General features: G+C 47.5%; 1 protein-coding gene across 1 annotated transcript; it reads left to right on the top strand.

Moving 5' to 3' along the window:
- The first annotated feature begins 599 nt into the window (after positions 1–599).
- SNAI2 (snail family transcriptional repressor 2) lies at positions 600–5,847 on the top strand. The gene is made up of 4 exons (XM_042973526.1): positions 600–872; positions 2,560–2,891; positions 3,700–4,245; positions 5,181–5,847. Exons 2-4 carry the CDS (start codon positions 2,813–2,815, stop codon positions 5,360–5,362), a joined length of 807 nt encoding a protein of 268 aa, XP_042829460.1. The 5' UTR covers positions 600–872; positions 2,560–2,812; the 3' UTR covers positions 5,363–5,847.
- Positions 5,848–17,070: the final 11,223 nt, after the last annotated feature.

The raw sequence follows: 17,070 nt of genomic DNA, 5'->3' as shown, positions 1-17,070 counted from the left end.
TCAGGAGCCTGAGGCCTGAGCCTGTGCCTTCCTTGTGTTGCGCGGGACCCGGGCCCGCCGGCTTCACCCTGGCTGGGCTGTGTCAGCATAGCCCTCTTTTCTCCCTGTGGCGGTGAGTCCAGTTACGTGAACCTGGGACTAATTCCTTGCATTGGCAAAACCCCCTGGGATTTGTTTTGCCCAAGTGAAACATGTTGAAGCTGCTGCCGTGGCCTGGGCGAAGATTTCTGTCCCCTGGCAAGAGGGTCTCTTAGCCCGTGAGCAAAGCTGACGTCCCCGCATCATCCCGGTGGCTTGCGGGACAAGAGCCCTGCGTCTGGCCTTAGCCGAATCCAGCAGCCGGCCTTTGGGTGGGGACTTGACCTCCCTTCCCCTGTTTTTACCACGCGGCTCTGGCACCAAATGCCCTCTGCTGTGTCTGAGCAGAGCACCTGTGCAGTCTGACTCATGCCATCAGCGCGCAGCTCCCCGGCTCCTGACAGCGGACCAGACCTCACACAGGTCTCCGTGGAGCCAGTTACCACGCAGCCCTGTGTAACGACATGCCTCGCGCGCGATCCCGAACGCCACCTGCCCCTCCCAGTAGGTGCGGCAACACGTCCCGACTCCGGTCCGTGTCACGTGCCACGAGCCCCCCTGCACAGGTGGCGGGGAACTCGGCCCAGTTACGCGTCTGGAATCCAAATTCACGTTTTGCGTTTTCTCTTCAAGCTGAGGAAATGACTGTCAAACGCTTCGAACGGATTCGTTTCAAGACACGCGTTAGCAGGTCGCCGTCCTAGCTAGCAAGAGAGTCAAAAGCAAAATGCTTTCTGGAGCTCGTCCCCACTGTCAGTGGACTGGACAGGGTTAAAGGAAGAGGGACAAATGATGTATGTTTTCTCAACTGTGTTACATTTCTAACAAAACGTGCCTTTTGCAGGGAGTGGCGTGGACGGCGCAGGGAGGACTCCTGTGCCCTAAACCAGGGGTCTGGATCTCAACAAACCCTGGCAAGAAGTAGCAAGCTCAGAAAACTTGCCCCGAATCATACTCTGGTTCATAGTGTGCAGGGGAATGTAATACATATTCATGTCTTCCTGTCTCCTACAAATACTGTTCCTTTTAACATAAAGATTCATCTAAATTCGTTTCCCTGGCATTTAAATTATGACTGCTGGAAGAAAAAAAAAGAAGCATTGAAATCGGCTCAGAAACTTGCGAGTGCCCCCTCCCAGCCTCCCCCTCCTTCCCCCGGCACACACACTCTTGTTTTCTCCTCCCAAGATTAAGAAGTTATGCAGCCTGACAATGCGTTTTCCTCTTACAAGTCTTGACTTCACCACCATTATTTTTTTTTTTTTTCACTTTTTTCTTCTAGCACCTGTTAGAAACAAAGCTAGGGTGCTTGTTGAAAATCTGTCCTTTCCTGGGTCGTTAAGCAGAAGGTGGGGAGAAAAGCCTGGAATGGTCAGAGATGCTTGAAATGACTGTTGGAATTTTACTTTCAAAGTTAGCCACCTTAGCGGACTTTTAGATTCCGGACCGGATACAAAAAAAAAAAAAAAAAAAAAAAAAAAAAAAAAAAAAAAAAAAAAAAAGTGGAAGTATTTTTGCTGGTCCCTGAGCTAGCTCCTTAGAACTTGAAGCAGGCGGCAGACGAGAGGGCACCCCTTCCTTGCAAGCACAATCCAGGGGCCTGGCAGATCCCGAGGTGAATCCTGATGAAACTAGCGCTCTACAGAGCAGATCAATGCTTGAAATGACACACTTGTCCCTAAAGGCCCGTTTGTGGTGGGTGATAGACGGTCGTCAGCTAGACGGCCGGCCGGACAGACGGCAGCTGGGGGTGGGGGGGGGGGGAACGTTTCCCACGGCCCCTAAGCACGTCTGCGGCGTGTCCCCCTCTGTGTGCGCAGCCACTCTCGCTGGCTTTGCTGCGTCCCAGCTCTGCCGACGAGCGGTCCCTCCAGGGGCCACCGAGCCCTTCTGTGGGGCCGGCCGAGCCCCTAGGCCGACAGGATTACCCGCTTTCCAGGAGGAAGTGCCGCCCCCGGCTCGCGCGCCGCCCGCGGCCCGGCCCCCCGCGCGCCGCGGAAAAGCCCCCGAGCCGGGGGCGCCCGCCTCGCCCTCCGGGGCTTTTGTCCCGGCGCTGCCCCCGCCCTTCGTCCGGGGCCCGGAGCGGGCCGTCCGGTCCCCGCGGCGGTCGGAGCTCTCCGAACGCACTTCCAAATATAGGCGCGTTCCTCCCGGCCCCGGGCGCCGCAGGCCACCCTCCCTCCCGCCAGCGGACGCCGTGTCCCGGGGCATTTGCTTTGCGACATCTGGAGGCCAGGCCCGCCGCGGGAGCCACACACTGCAGGACCCAGCGAGCCTCTCCGAGCGCACGAGTCGCTGGCGGGGCCGCCGAAGCAACATCACCTCCCTGGAAAGAACTTCACCCCCCCCCGCCCCCCCAACCCCCACCCCACCTCCCCACCCCCCCACCCCCCCACCTCCCCCCCCCCCGAAGTCCCGGAGCTCGGCCCATTTTGGACCAGGGTAATTTCGTCTGACAACAGATTCTTCCTCTGTTCACAGCTGTCCCAGAGGGAGGAGCTGAAACCTGAACCTCTCCGCCGTGATTGGATCCTTCTTGCAAAAGCGAGGAAAAAAAAACCCTCCCGGCCCGAGCGGGCTCAGTCCGCCAGGGAGCCCGGCGACGCGAGAGGCGCCGGCCCGTCGCCCGCCGCACCTGAGCGGCCCCAGCCCGAGCGCGGCCCGGCGCGATGCTCTAGGGACCGGCCGCGTCCTCCCCGGACCGTTATCCGCGCCCGCGGGGCCCGCCGGCAAGATGCCGCGCTCCTTCCTGGTCAAGAAGCATTTCAACGCCTCCAAGAAGCCCAACTACAGCGAACTGGACACACACACAGGTAGACACGCGCGCCCCGAAGTCAGGAGAACCGGGGGGGGGGGGATGCCCGCGCGCGCGCTCTTCTCTCTCTCTGTCTCTCTGTCTCTCTGTCTCTCTCTGTCTCTGCGTCTGTACACGTACTGGTGGGCGTCGAGCTCAGATAGCCTCGCAGGACAACCCGAGCGCCCGTTGCTCTCCCTGCACACGGTGTCCCGAACTGTCGTGCAGGCTCCCTCGATCGTCGGGGTAAGTTCCAACTCGGAGCCGGCGGAACTCCGCCCCGACAAGGCCACCTTCATTCAGCTCCGGCCGCTTGGCTTTCCGGAGGAGCTGGCGGACGCAGGCATCATGAGGACGGGCAGGATGAGCAAGTCGGCGAGGGTCCGAGTGGCCGCTTTGTTTTCGGGTGATGAGGCTCCTGCCCCGCACGGAGTAGGCCCCGCGGCGCGTATCTTTGTCCCCAGAGCGGTCCCAGAGCAGGCAGGCAGGGAAGACGCCTTTTCTGCATCCTTCGAGGGATGTCCAAGGTTGCCCTCCTCGCGGGCGGTGGAGGCCCTCCCTGGGCTGCACTCCCCAGCCGCACCGCAGGTTGTAGCTCCTGTCGCCCGCTGTACGCAGGGCGCGAACGTGGGCGCCCCAGGACGGTGGCTGACCGCGTAGCGGCCAGGCTGGAGGTGAACCGGCTTCCCAAGGCCTGCGCCTGCCCGGAAGGAGTCGCTCGACTTCGTCGCAAAGCCCCGGGTGCGGTGTGGCCGAGCGGCTCCTCACTGTGCTGCGCAAGTTATTTGTTTTCACCTTAATCTCTCCTTTCCTTTTCTTTCCCCCAGTGATTATTTCCCCATATCTCTATGAGAGTTACCCCATGCCTGTCATACCACAACCAGAGATCCTCAGCTCGGGAGCGTACAGCCCCATTACCGTGTGGACTACGGCAGTTCCATTCCACTCCCCACTGCCCAATGGCCTCTCTCCTCTTTCTGGATACCCCTCATCCTTGGGGCGGGTGAGCCCCCCTCCTCCATCCGACACCTCGTCCAAGGACCACAGTGGCTCAGAAAGCCCCATTAGTGATGAAGAGGAAAGACTACAATCCAAGCTTTCAGACCCCCATGCCATTGAAGCTGAAAAGTTTCAGTGCAATCTATGCAGTAAAACCTATTCAACTTTTTCCGGGCTGGCCAAACATAAGCAGCTGCACTGCGACGCCCAGTCTAGGAAATCCTTCAGCTGTAAATACTGTGACAAGGAATACGTGAGCCTGGGCGCCCTTAAGATGCACATCCGGACCCACACTTTACCTTGTGTCTGCAAGATCTGTGGCAAGGCGTTTTCCAGACCCTGGTTACTTCAAGGACACATTAGAACTCACACTGGTAAGAGAAAAAAACCAACCAAACAAAACGCAGACAGGAATGTTACTGTGTGATAGAACGAAGCCCCGGTCGGGCTCGGGCTGTCGGACTTGCATTAAGTAGTGACGCGGTGCTTTTAATGACGGATGATCCTTTATAGCTACTTCCTGATGACTCAAAAAGTTGTTAGAGCACAGAGCGCCCCGTGCCTTGTTAACAGCCTCCGTTCCAGACACCGCAAACAGCATTTAGACTTTGGAAAGTAGATTCGGAAGGTTGGGTCTCAAAGATCGGTTAGAAAGTCAGGAAAGACGTACCTGAGTGTGTGTTCTGGGAAACTGCTCCCAATAACCGGCAGACGCAGACGTCGCTATCTTAATCAATGGGTCTGGCAGGTAGGTAGGCGAAGAAGGTTTGTCCCTAGTTTTCTGTCGGTCACATTATTGCGATAGCTGTCACCCTAGAGCCAGCTGGACAGGGAGAACTGAGTTGACTCTCGCTGTCTCATTATGTTGTCTGTTCTGCTGCTGAATATTTTATTCCTAGCACAAAATCATCCTGCAGGGAGCCAAGGCATTTATCCAGCCTTAGTCATGATACAGAAGGAGGGGAAAGGGGAGATATTAGGAAATGTTGGGAGGAGCTCAACATTAGCTGCACCTGCTGAAGCAGAAAGCTTTAATGAGTGAAAGTCCTAGAACCACGTGAATTATTTCTGCGTGACGGGCAGCAGTAGCAAGATTCTGGGTGTGGTGGGTTTTTTTTTTTTTTTAACGCAATATTCGGATTTATCTTCGAGGGCCAGATATGGACATAAGGATCTATTCTGCGGAGTTTTAGTCTAGTTTTTTGGCGACAAAATGTGATTGTTGTGTTCGTGAACGTTATCTGACTTTACCTTTCCTCTAAAAACACTGACTGTCTTTCTTTCTCAACCCCCCCACCCCCACCCCCAGGGGAGAAGCCTTTTTCTTGCCCTCACTGCAACAGAGCATTTGCAGACAGGTCAAATCTGAGGGCTCATCTGCAGACCCATTCGGATGTAAAGAAATACCAGTGCAAAAACTGCTCCAAAACCTTCTCCAGAATGTCTCTTCTGCACAAACATGAGGAATCTGGCTGCTGTGTAGCACACTGACTTACGCAATCAATGTTTACTCGAACAGAATGCATTTCTTCACTCCGACTCCAAATGACAAATAAAAGTCCAAAGGCATTTTCTCTTGTGCTTACCGACCAAATAATGTGTATAGACACACACACACGCACGCACGCACACACACACACACACACACACACACACAAAGCTGCAAGAGCACGAAATCCATGTGTTCCAAGTTAATCCTTTCCATGTGAAGTTTAAAATTACTATATATTTACTGACAGCGAGATTGAGAGGATACAAGACAAGAATCTTTCTCTTCAAAAGTTGAAGCAAAAAGCACACTGCATCTTTTCTCACTAAGAAAGAATGCAAAGATTCACATTGCTGCCAAATCATTTCAACCGAAACGAACAGTATTGCTTTGTCATAGAGTTTGTAATAGAATTGTCTATAGGAAGCGAATTTGCCAGACGCTATCTCAGGTGCCTTATAAAGTATTCCAAGTTTACTTCACTACATGTCTGGTGTCTGGTTATCATTGTTGAACTGAAGCCTTTGTGATTACCTGTAATGCTTTAAGCGGTATTTTTAGGAGACATAGAAAGAGAGAAAAAAAGAACAGGAACGAAACACAAGAGAATGTATTAAGAGTGTTTTGTTTTTGTTTTTGTTTTTGTTTTTGCCAATAAAGGGTATGCGCCTTGGGGGAGGAGGGAAAACTAGCTTGGAACATTCCTGGTGCGTGCCCCATGTCTTACTTTTTTAAAGAATTTTTAATGACTTTCTAAAATTAATTAAAGATGGGAATAAGTGCAAGAAAGGATTCTTAGAAACTCAGTAATGTACTTAAACTATTTTAAATGCATCCATACAGCACCCTTCCAAGTGCCTTTTTAAACTAATTGTATAGATGACGAGTCAATGTAAATTTGTGTTTATTTTTATATGACTGAATGAGTTTTGTATGAAAGTGAGATGTTGTCTATAGCTGATGTCTATAAACAACCCGAAGACTTGTGAAATCAATTTTTCTTTTTTAAAAAACAATTTTAAAGGTCCTTTTTTACAATAAACATTTTTGATTTAAAATCTATTGTTTGTATACTATTTTCAGAGACTTCGCTTCATGATTAGTGTCAAACTGCTATACAAAGAATTGTTTTTTTCTTAATAAGAAAAAGTGAATAGCATTTGTATGAATATCAAGTGTTATTTTATGTATTAGATTATAATAAAGTATACCTCCAGTATTTTTTTTTTTTACTCGTAAGATAATACTGTCGCGTTCAAAAGGACAACGTCATCGTAGTGGTAGATTGTTAGTGTATCCCTTTAACAAAAATCACACTGAGTGTTAAAAATATCTATATTATTAATGCTTAAAAATACTTTTCACAACTCGTTACCTATGATGTCTTTGTTATGTTGCTTTATGAAACCAAATTACAACCACTCATTGTATTGAGTGATGATCGCATAAGCCACTGGAACAGTTTAAGATTTTTAGAACAAATATCACTTGATAAGGTGTAAGAGAAAAAATAAAAATTCTGCATGAAAAAAATCAGGAAAAAGTGGATTAATCAAAAATCACACGAGTTGGAAAATTAAACTATGAAAGCAGCTCCCACATTTAGTGACATAAAAGAAGGGACAGGTTTGATGGGAGCAGGGTTAGATGATAGAAAGTGAAGGTCTCCCTTTATAGTTTTTTGAACAAGCCCCTCCCCAAACCCAAGATGTACTTAAGTTATAGCATGACCAGCCATTCCATTTACAAGCACATGCTCACCAAATGCTTGCCTACCAACTCATAGGTAAAAATACTAACCTTCACAGGCACTGTGGCAATTACCAGTGTATTTGAACCCCAACTCCAAACCCATTATGAGGATAGTTCCCTCTACCATCAATCACTTCTCCCTTGGATGCTCAGAGCTTGCAGAATTATGATTTTTCCTTTTCATGTGCTTGTGATACAACTACAACTAGAACCGGTATCTCGAAGATATTAGTTACAGGCCATTAACAAGTGACTGAAAATACCAATACTATTCCCTTAATGTTCACACACACTCCACTGTATGTTACATTTAAATTTTTAGCCAACATATAAAAGGTGTGCATTTGACAAAAAAAAAAAAAAAGAAAGACAGAAAGAAAGAGAAAAACTTTTAATTTAACATTCTACTTTTTTTTTTTTTTGATATCTCAGGACATATATCTCAAAGACAAAATTATTTAGAGCCGCAAATTATCAATGTAAAAGAAATGGCCAATAGCTTGATGGCGTATTCTAAGGTTGTAAAAAGACCACTTTAGTTAGTGTATATGGTACAAAAATGATTGCCTGAAAGTTTCCAGGTCAGCTAATATGTGGAAGGGTCTTGCAAAGGCAAATGGGAGTGAGTCGAGCATTCTCAGAGCAATCTTCCTGGCAATCCCGGGAACGACACCTACCTATCCACATGTCCCTCTGTCGTGTCGCTATGCAGGCTGGTCATTTCTTGGTGCCCCAAATGTAAAACAGATACTTTTCTAAAAGGAAGAGTCTGTTCATTGGTTTAATTCCTCAGTGAAGCATTAGTTACAGTAATGTTGTAATGTGTTTCCACTTTACCCTCACCGTTCTAACTTCATGATCAAAATACTTTACTTTCATTAAGGTAACATGAGTTCGAATGACAGTACATCAGATGTGAAGATTTTCTGTAAATAGAGCTCAGTGATTGTTCAGCATCTATAGTGTTTCTTTTTTTAAATTTTTTAATGTTTATTTATTTTTAAGAGAGAAAGAGACAAAGTGTGAGCTGGAGAGGGGCAGAGAGGGAGACACAGATTCTGAATCAGGCTCCAGGCTCCGAGCTGTCGGCACAGAGCCCGACGCGGGGTTCAAACTCACAAACTGTGGGATCGTGACCTGAGATGAAGTCGGATGCTTAACTGACTGAGCCACCCAGACACCTCTATTTAATTCGAGAGAGAGAGAATGAAGGAGAGGCAAAGAGAGAGGGAGAGAGAGAATCCCAAGCAGGCTCTGCGCTGTCAGTGCAGAGCCCAACGTAGGGCTCAAACTCACAAACCGTGAGATCATGACCTGAGCCGAAGTCGGATGCTCGACCGACAGACCCACCTGAGTGCCCCATAGCATCTTGAGTGTTTCTACCAAGGTCTAGGATGGACTAGATAGCTGACCTTCTGCCCCACGTAAGACCTGCCTCAAATGTTACTGACTCTGAAACGCTTTTCCAAATGTGCTCTTTCTGGAAGCTTTGTGCCATTTATAATGTAGTACTTATCTTCTCCCCACATTGCAGTTGTGTGGTGGTACGTTTCCTTTTTTCGCCAGACAGAGCATCCTTTAGGGGTAAATGTTCGGTGCCCGACACGTCATCCGGAACACAGACGTCCACAAATGTTTGTTGAACAAACGAATGGACACAATAACGGAAATTGGTGAAAAATAGCTTGCAGATCTGAACTAAATTCAGTGTATCCCCCTTTACCACAAAGAAAGCTGATGGTCTTTGAGAGACCCTCCAAACAAATTTACTAGTGTCTCTCCTACTAACTTAGTTTCTACTACTAACTGCTACTACTAACTCAGTGATGGCAGCCTCCCCCCCACCAGGTTGATTGCTCAACAAAAGTGAAGAGGGACAAGCACGGTGCATGCGGGTCAGGTGTGTTAGGGCTTCTGAGGGCCTGAGCTTTGCAAACTGTGGATTTTAATCATAGGCACATATGCTGATAAGGGTTCTCTGTATCCTTAATTCGTTTCCTATGACAGGAGGCAGCGTGGTCTAGTAAAAAGAGCACCAGCTTTTAAAGGCAACGTATGCGTTCACGGAATCACTGCCTCCCACTTACTGGCTTTACGTCCTTACACAACGTATTTAACCCCTCAGTGTCTATGCTTCCTGGGTGTAAAATAGGAATAGATTCTCTGGAGTATCACAAGGAAGTACTTACACGGTCCTTTGCACGAAGAGGCCTTGTAGATGTAGAAGAGGCCCTGTAGATGCTAACAAGTACCCAATGTTTTATTGAACGCTGAGGATGTATCTGCTCTGGTACTAGGAGACCTACCTGTGTCATCTTCAATGGGAAACGTTTCTCTCTGAAGTCGGTATTTTACAGATAAGGGTATTAAATTCAGAGAGTTAAGATGATGAAGCTCAGACGACAGAGGTGGTAAGCTGCAAAATTGAGATCAAACCTGGATTCTTCTGGCTCCAAAGACCCCACCTCTTCCACTGCACCAAGGGAATAGAGAGGCCACTGAACTACACTCAGCATGGTGATTCATAAGTTGTAGGCATTCTGGGACAGTTGTTGAAAAGAACAACGATAATGTGCCCTTAGATTAAATATTTTAAGGGTGAATTTAGGGACGATCATTATTCAGGGATTATGCAATTACATGCAACAATCTTCAGGGCCATTTCCCAATTTCCTTCTAGAAATCCTGTTGGCCCTACTTCCTCCAGTATTGACCCTCCCTGTCATGACATGCTCATTCACAGCCCCCCCCCCCCGCCCCGAAGTTCTCCCGGTGACTGCGAGCCCACTTCCTCCGGTCTGCTCTCTGTGGCGATGAAAAGCAGCTGGTCTCCATCCTCTGTGCATTAACACTTCATCTTCTGAAGGCCACTGCTACTCCCTCGCACACACACACGCGCGCACACACACACACACACACACACACACACTCCTCAGCCTGGCTTTTATCTTCCTAGCCTAAAAAGTCTTCTAAGCTAAACAGTCATTCCTTTCACCACTAAAATGTGGACACTCTGGTGTAACGAGGCAATTATAATTTTGCAAAGTCTAAGGCTTCCCTGGCTACGAGCCACATCCGAGAAATTGTCCCTGCTTCAGGTATGGGAAACATTTTGAGCACAACTAATTTGAGAAGGAGCGTTTTGTCATCGGGGGAAGCAACAGTTCTCAAACAGGCTGACTCTTCTACCATCCTTGTCTTCTCATCAGAGACACGTGAAGCACAAAAGTATTCCCTTCACCTGAGATGGATACGTATGGAGGGAAAGACCTGTTGTTCAATCTTTCGTCGCCAATGTGGAGACTCTGCGACCATTGGAGTAAATCTCTGGCTAAAGTCAGAGTGAGCCCCTCAGCCCTCCAGGAAGTAATAATTACTTTGTGGAAAGCGTGCGTGTGGAAAGCAACAAGCATGGCAGCTTTTCCGTTGTGGCACTTAGCCAGACCCCAAACAAGGAGAGGCTCTTGGAAGAAAGGGCAGCGTGTCAAGGTCCACCAACTCCAAAGGGGCTTGGAAGGTATTTATAGCAGTGAGCGGGAGGGCGGCTGTGAATTCAGGAGGGGGCATTCGTGTATTTTGAGTACTAGCTCAGCTAATCCAGCCAGCTCCTCTGGTTAGGACGGTCGGCGTAAGTCCTTCCACCAGGTCTTTGGGAAGTCTTGGGAGACGGTCGTAAGGCCCTCTGCATTATCGCTCCGCAGTTTCCTTGGACAATGGCCAGAGACACCAACCAGTCATTCACACACCGTAGCGGTTGAGTTGGGGGACTCTCTCCACAAATTCATTCTGGGGCTGGAACTTACCCTGTCGCAGGTAGGAAACACCACTTGTTCTATTTCTTCCACCACACAGTTAGGGGGTAGCAATGTTTAATTCTAAGGAGTGGAAAGGAGAGAATTCAATTGAAAGCAAAAATAGTGCCACATTCCCTTACAGAGAAAATGAATGACAGTGATATCTCCTATGAGTTCCAACATGTCTACCTATTTATCCATCATATGAGTAGGAAGTTTAAAATTCTCCTGTATTGTGCTAAGACTTTGCTTTAGATTTGTCAGAAAGGATAGTAAAAGCGGCTATCACCTTCAGCCACACACCGTGTCGCTAACACGTAGGCTCTGAGGTCCTATCACGGGCCCAGGCTTCCTGCTCTCCATGTGCACAGGATTGCCTATCCATCTAGTTGACTTCTTGGTTTGGTGGGTCTGGGGCGCGGTGTGAGAGTCAGCACTTCTGGCCAGCTCCTGGTCATGTCCATGCTGCTGATCCTTGTACCTCACGCCAACAAACTAAGCTTTGACCCCTAGCTCCGCTCTTAGTCCCATGCCTTTCTCTCCACCCAACCCGAGCTCCTCATCTGTCCAACCTTAGTTCCACATCCGAAGTAAGCATAAATGTCTGGAGAGCATCCATATAGCAGCAGGTAGATTCATCAGCAGGTGGGGTCTAGAACATGCCTGAGCTCCAAGCGTGCCTAACTGAGGGCAGAGGCAGGGGGAGATAGGACAAGACGGAGTTCCATCAAAGTCAGCTTACTTTTCTCCTGACCTCTCTGCTCCCCATAAGTCACCCAATGCCATGATCCTGGATCTACCTATCCAGGTCCATGCTTGGGTGTTTAAATTTCTGCTCCAAGTCTTGAGGATGTCTCCAGCCTTGGTCACTCCTCACCCACCTTTGGAGGGCCCAGAAATGCATGCTGGCTCTTTCTAGTCAACTCACACCAAGGAGACTTTTCCCTCCTCGCTCCAGAGAAGCATCAAATGCCTTTTTAGGGACACCTGGGTGGCTCCATCAATTGAGCATCCAATTCCTGGTCTCAGCTCAGGTCTTGATCTCAGGGTCGTGAGTTCAGGCCCCACATTGGGCTTTATGCCGGGCATGGAGCCTACTTAAAAATTTGTTTAAAAAATGTAATTTTTGTCTGAGCTGAAAGGACTACCCATGTTGATGCAGCTGACAGTGATTGGGGGAGGGCCACTGCTGAGAGGCCTCTGGCTCCTTCTCTCCATTGTCCCTCAGGATCTGTGGGCTTCCCTTGTCCGTGTCAGGTAGGATCCCCCCTGAACAAGGATGTCTATGGCCACCTTGGGCGAGCAAGCTGCTTAGGCTTTTCCCACTCTATTATCTTTTAAAAATATTTAACACTTTGCCAGGTGGAAGTTATCTGATGTATTTTTTTTCTCTAGCTCTTCGGTTAATTTTTTTCATGTCATTTTCATTTCATAATTTTATTTATTACCATTCCTGTGAAATTGCAAATAGGAATTCTTAGATGAAAATTATTTTCTCTGAATTGATGACAAGTAAATCTTCTTTCTCTCTTTCTCTCTCTCAATTGTGTGTGTGTGTGTGTGTGTGTGCGCGTGTGTGCTTGCGTGCACATGTGTGAGCCTCTGATGTTGCCCCTCAACATGTGCAGCCTTGGACACATGCACAATCATCCTGAGATAACAGTGGCTTTGGCAGGGCTTTCCTCGACCGTCTCTTTCCTTCATCTCTCTGTGAGCTGTCTGCATTTGTTGGTATCACACCCGTATGTTAGGCTCCACTGTTGGCTGGATGGCTCTTCTGTTGCTTTCAACAATGTCCTGGGATATACACTGCTCTGCAGGTTAAGTGCAGGACCCCTTTTCAGGGATAGTTTGTCAAACTAGTCTTTGAGGTTTGTCCCTACCCCAGGTGGGTTCCCCATGCCTGCCTTTTTCTGTGGTTCTCTCTCGTAAACTAGCTTAGCTTATTGAGGTCGTGAAACTACTGGTGTCCTGTTAATCACTTACTATCAAAATCTACTGGGTGATTTGGAGAGTACCCTTAGGCTTGAGCTTCCCTACACTCTGTTCCTAATAAAGTCATGGGCAGACCTTGGAAGTTTTCTGTTCTTATGGCTTCCCTGTCCCCCTGGGCAAAATCTCTGAGTCACTGCTCTATGGTAGGTGGTGCGGACAGTAACTCACTTTGTCAGACTGACACCCTTGCTTTACAAGCAAGGATTTGGTGGGGAGGTGGGGGGGAGGATTGTAGCCTCGTCTTCTTGGCCTTGTCTCTCTCAGTGTAGAACATCCTCCTGTGAGTGAGCTGGGGTGAGGGTCATCAGGACCTCTTCCTCACTTTCAAGTGTTTCTATTTTATAATAGTTGAAGTTATTCAAAATTCAATAAAAGGATAATTGATTATGAAATTGAGTGTCACTTTAAGTGTGTTGTTGAAGGATTGCCCTATTTCTTATATTACGGAGCAATTTGGTGACGTTATTTCATTTTATTAACAATGTACTGATCACATCATATTCTCTAATTTTATGAGGTGAGACTATTTTAAGTTTTTTTAAATGTTTATTTATTTTTGAGACAGAGGGAGACAGAGCACGAGTGGGGGAGGGGCACAGAGAGAGGGAGACACAGAATCTGAAACAGGCTCCAGGCTCTGCGCTGTTAGCACAGAGCCCGACGTGGGGTTGAACCCACGAACCACGAGATCATGACCTGAGCTGAAGTCAGACGCTTAACCGGCTGAGCCACCCGGGAGCCCCAAGGTGAGCCTATTTTAAACCATGTTTATTAAAACAAAATACTATGGAGATCACCATATCCTAAGTGTACAAAATCTAAATGAAGCAAAGTTTTGGATTATAATGAAGGGAATTCAGAAGGAATTCACCAACTAGGTAAGAGACAATGTAAGTCCTTTGGAGGCACGACAGTACAAAATGACACAAAGCATCACTTGGCATCTGTTTCTACGTGTGGAGATTAGACTCGTGTGGACTTCCTTTTCAATGTGGCCACCTATCAAGTTCAATTAGCCTAGACTTGCTTAATCTGATGCTTCTTTTGGACATGGTCATCACCTTTCTGGATGTTTAACAGGAGATCTAGCTGCACTGAGAGTAGCGTAGAGCAGCACAGACTGACCTATAGGCAGGAGGCAGTGATGGAACTTCTGGTATCTGCTTGCCCGTGGAGCTACGTGTTTCTGCCCTTCTCCCGATGTGCCTTTCCAATGTAGTTCTGGGTTGTGTTCTGCTTTAGGAGCAAACTAATCATAATTGTATGTTATACGCACTCACCAACAAAGACATTCTTTCGAGTACAGGCCAACACAACTATTCAAGCATTAGTGACTGCTGGTTCCCTTCCCATCTGTCTACTGCGGCAAGAGTGAGGATTATGTCCTTGATCCTCCTTAGCCGAGCAGAGACTAAAGACACTTCCAGTCTTTTTGTGTTCTGAAGACAGAAGCAGAAACAGAGAAGCCTAGCCCATCTCTCTCGAGCGGAGGGGATTAGGTGGATGGAAGCAACCTGGGTGCCACCAGAGAGCAGAGGGGAGGTTCCAGAGGCCAAGGGTGAGGGGAAAAGAAAACAACGTTGCAAGTGCGGGCTTGCATCAGTGGGTCTGACTTCGGAGAACATCAGAATCAGCTAGAAGCTTGGTTAAAACCCAAATTGCTGGGTTCCACCGCCAGAGTTTCTGAATTAGAAGATTTGTAGTGGACGTAAGACTTTGAATTTCTAACATGATTCCAGGTGAGGCTGATACAGTCTGGGGACCACCCTCTGAGAAGGACAGAATCGCAGCCATGGGAGGTTGGGGCAGGGCACTGAGGCTCAGCTGTCGCAGTTCACGACAAGCTATAAATCATGAGCCGTACACAAGTGTAGAGTCCCTTCTCTTTCTCACTACTATTCATTGCTTTGGACTGTTTGCCGGCTTGTCACCGTATTAAGCACTCGATGGAAAGAGGTACTGAGTAAGACTTCTTAGTGAAAAAAAATGTAGGGGCGCCTGGGTGGCTCAGTCGGTTGAGCGTCCGACTTCAGCTCAGGTCATGATCTCACGGTCTGTGAGTTCGAGCCCCACATCGGGCTCTGTGCTGATGGCTCATAGCCTGGAGCCTGCTTCGGAGTCTGTGTCTCCCTCTCTCTCTGCCCCTCCCCTGCTCATGCTCTGTCTCTGTCTCTCTCTCTCAAAACTAAGTAAACATTAAAAAAAAATTTTTTTAAATGTAAAGGGCAAAAGCACAAATCTTTTTATGGGTTCCAATTTTTTTTTTACAAATTCCTGTAACAAATTAGTTTACAGCATAAGGGCCTTTAAAGAGTTTGGAAAGATATGCTATAAAATACAGAGTGGTGAAAAGGTGTGGGCTGGGAGCTTCCCTGAACAGTGAAAAACTATTTTATTAATGAAAAGAGAAAGTGGGGCACCTGGGTGGCTCAGTTGGTTAAATACAGGACTTCGGCTCAGGTCACCATCTCAAGGTCTGGGGAGTTCGAGCCATGCTTGGGGCTCTGTGCTGACAGCTCGGAGCCTGGAGCCTGCTTCAGATTCTGTCTCTCCCTCTCTCTGTCCCTCCCCTGTTCACGCTCTGTCTCTCTCAAAAATAAATAAACATTAAAAAGACTTAAAAACAAAGAAAAGAGAAAGAAATTACAGCTTTCATAGCTAGAATGATTTCTTTATAAAGTTAAATTGGGTGAGAACACAGGGCAATTTTCTTAATATATTAGGAACTTTGCAAACATTTTCTTGAATTCATAAGCTACAATCAACAAATCTGTTTGCCATAATTGGGCTGTGACTTGCAGGATGAACACCCATCACCTACAGATTTTCCTCCCTGAACAAGCCAGGCAAACCCCTCTCGGAATCTGCATTTTAAATCAAAAGTTGTAAAAGGATCTTTTGTGTTACGGCTTTCCTAAGGCAATAAGAAGGCAATAAAAAAGAATTAGAAGAAAAGACGACTCTGAAATGTAACTTTTAGATTTTTACAATTTAGGAAAATCTTGACAACTCCGGGGCTGAGCTCTGGCCGGCCCAGGGCCGGGCGTGTGCCTCTTCCCGGGATGCCAGCTCTCTCCTCCGCTCCTGCCAACCGCGAAACAGCCCAGGGAATTTTCCATGGAGGTGTCCTGATTGATTTTAAAGGCAGCTACTCTTCTTCTTCTTTTTTTTTTTTTTTCTTCCCCAATTGCAAATCTTAAACAAGAAGGGGCCCGCATTTTCATGTGTCCTGCAAAAATTGCTGTCGGGGCCATTTGAAATAATGGCGAGCAATCAAAATATGTATGATAGAATTTTTTAAAGAAGTACTAATCAGTGCTGCTGCACTGCAATCCAGGTCATTCTGGTCTTGTTCCATGAGCACAGAGGGTAGTACAAAGGCTGTAATCGGACTGATCCGGATTCGAGGTGCAGTTTTGTCGCCTAGGTTGTCAGTGGGGAGAGCTGTGTTCAGTCTCATCTGGTGTATACTGGGGACAATTCCTGAGTCCAGGTGCTGGCAAAGATACTAAACGAATCTATGATAAGCACACGTCACAGGGGTGCACGCTGCGGAGCTCAATATTTTTTTCCTTTCTTCGAGTTGGGGGAGGGGCAGGAGGAGAGAGAGAGAGAGAGAGAGAGAGAGAGAGAATGAATCCTTGCCCAGCATGGCGCCCGATGCAGGGTCAATCTCACAAACCATGAGATCATGACCTCAGCAGAAATCGAGAATCGGATGCCTAGCCTACTGAGCCACCCGGGTGCCCCTCAATATATTCTTCTTTTCTTAAAGCTAAAACCAGCTTGCAATCTATACATACTCATCCATTTTATTATTTTGTCTTTGCCTACCAGAAAGACACATTCCTTCCACTGGCGGTCTCTCTCACCTACCCCCCCACCCCGCACGAATTAATAGAAAATCCCCTGTGGTGGGTATGATCAGAGAATCAACCACATTATCATAATGGACTAAAGCATATAGACAGCATGCCCATAAGCTTTGCTGTCTCATCTAGAACCATGCGAAAAGCTGAAAAAAGTCAGAATGATGTTTCTCATATTTACAAGCCACTAAAATGTTCAAAAAGTGCTTCATCATCCAATGAGTTTGGAAAGATTTTTGAAAATGTCACCCTCTATATGATGCCTTGATATAACACACATGTACTTATAAGTAATCATAA

Source organism: Panthera tigris, chromosome F2 (assembly GCF_018350195.1).
Source record: "Panthera tigris isolate Pti1 chromosome F2, P.tigris_Pti1_mat1.1, whole genome shotgun sequence".
Classification (NCBI taxonomy): Eukaryota; Metazoa; Chordata; class Mammalia; order Carnivora; family Felidae; genus Panthera; species Panthera tigris.
Note: the sequence above shows the minus strand (reverse complement) of the source record. Positions and strands in the feature narration are given on the sequence as shown.

Excerpts from the sequence above, each read along its gene's own strand:
- SNAI2 (XM_042973526.1), top strand. The coding sequence starts at position 2,813 with ATGCCGCGCTCCTTCCTGGTCAAGAAGCATTTCAACGCCTCCAAGAAG. Across the intron at positions 2,892-3,699 it reads CGAACTGGACACACACACAG|TGATTATTTCCCCATATCTC; the intron begins GTAGACACGCGC and ends TCTTTCCCCCAG. Across the intron at positions 4,246-5,180 it reads ACACATTAGAACTCACACTG|GGGAGAAGCCTTTTTCTTGC; the intron begins GTAAGAGAAAAA and ends CCCCACCCCCAG.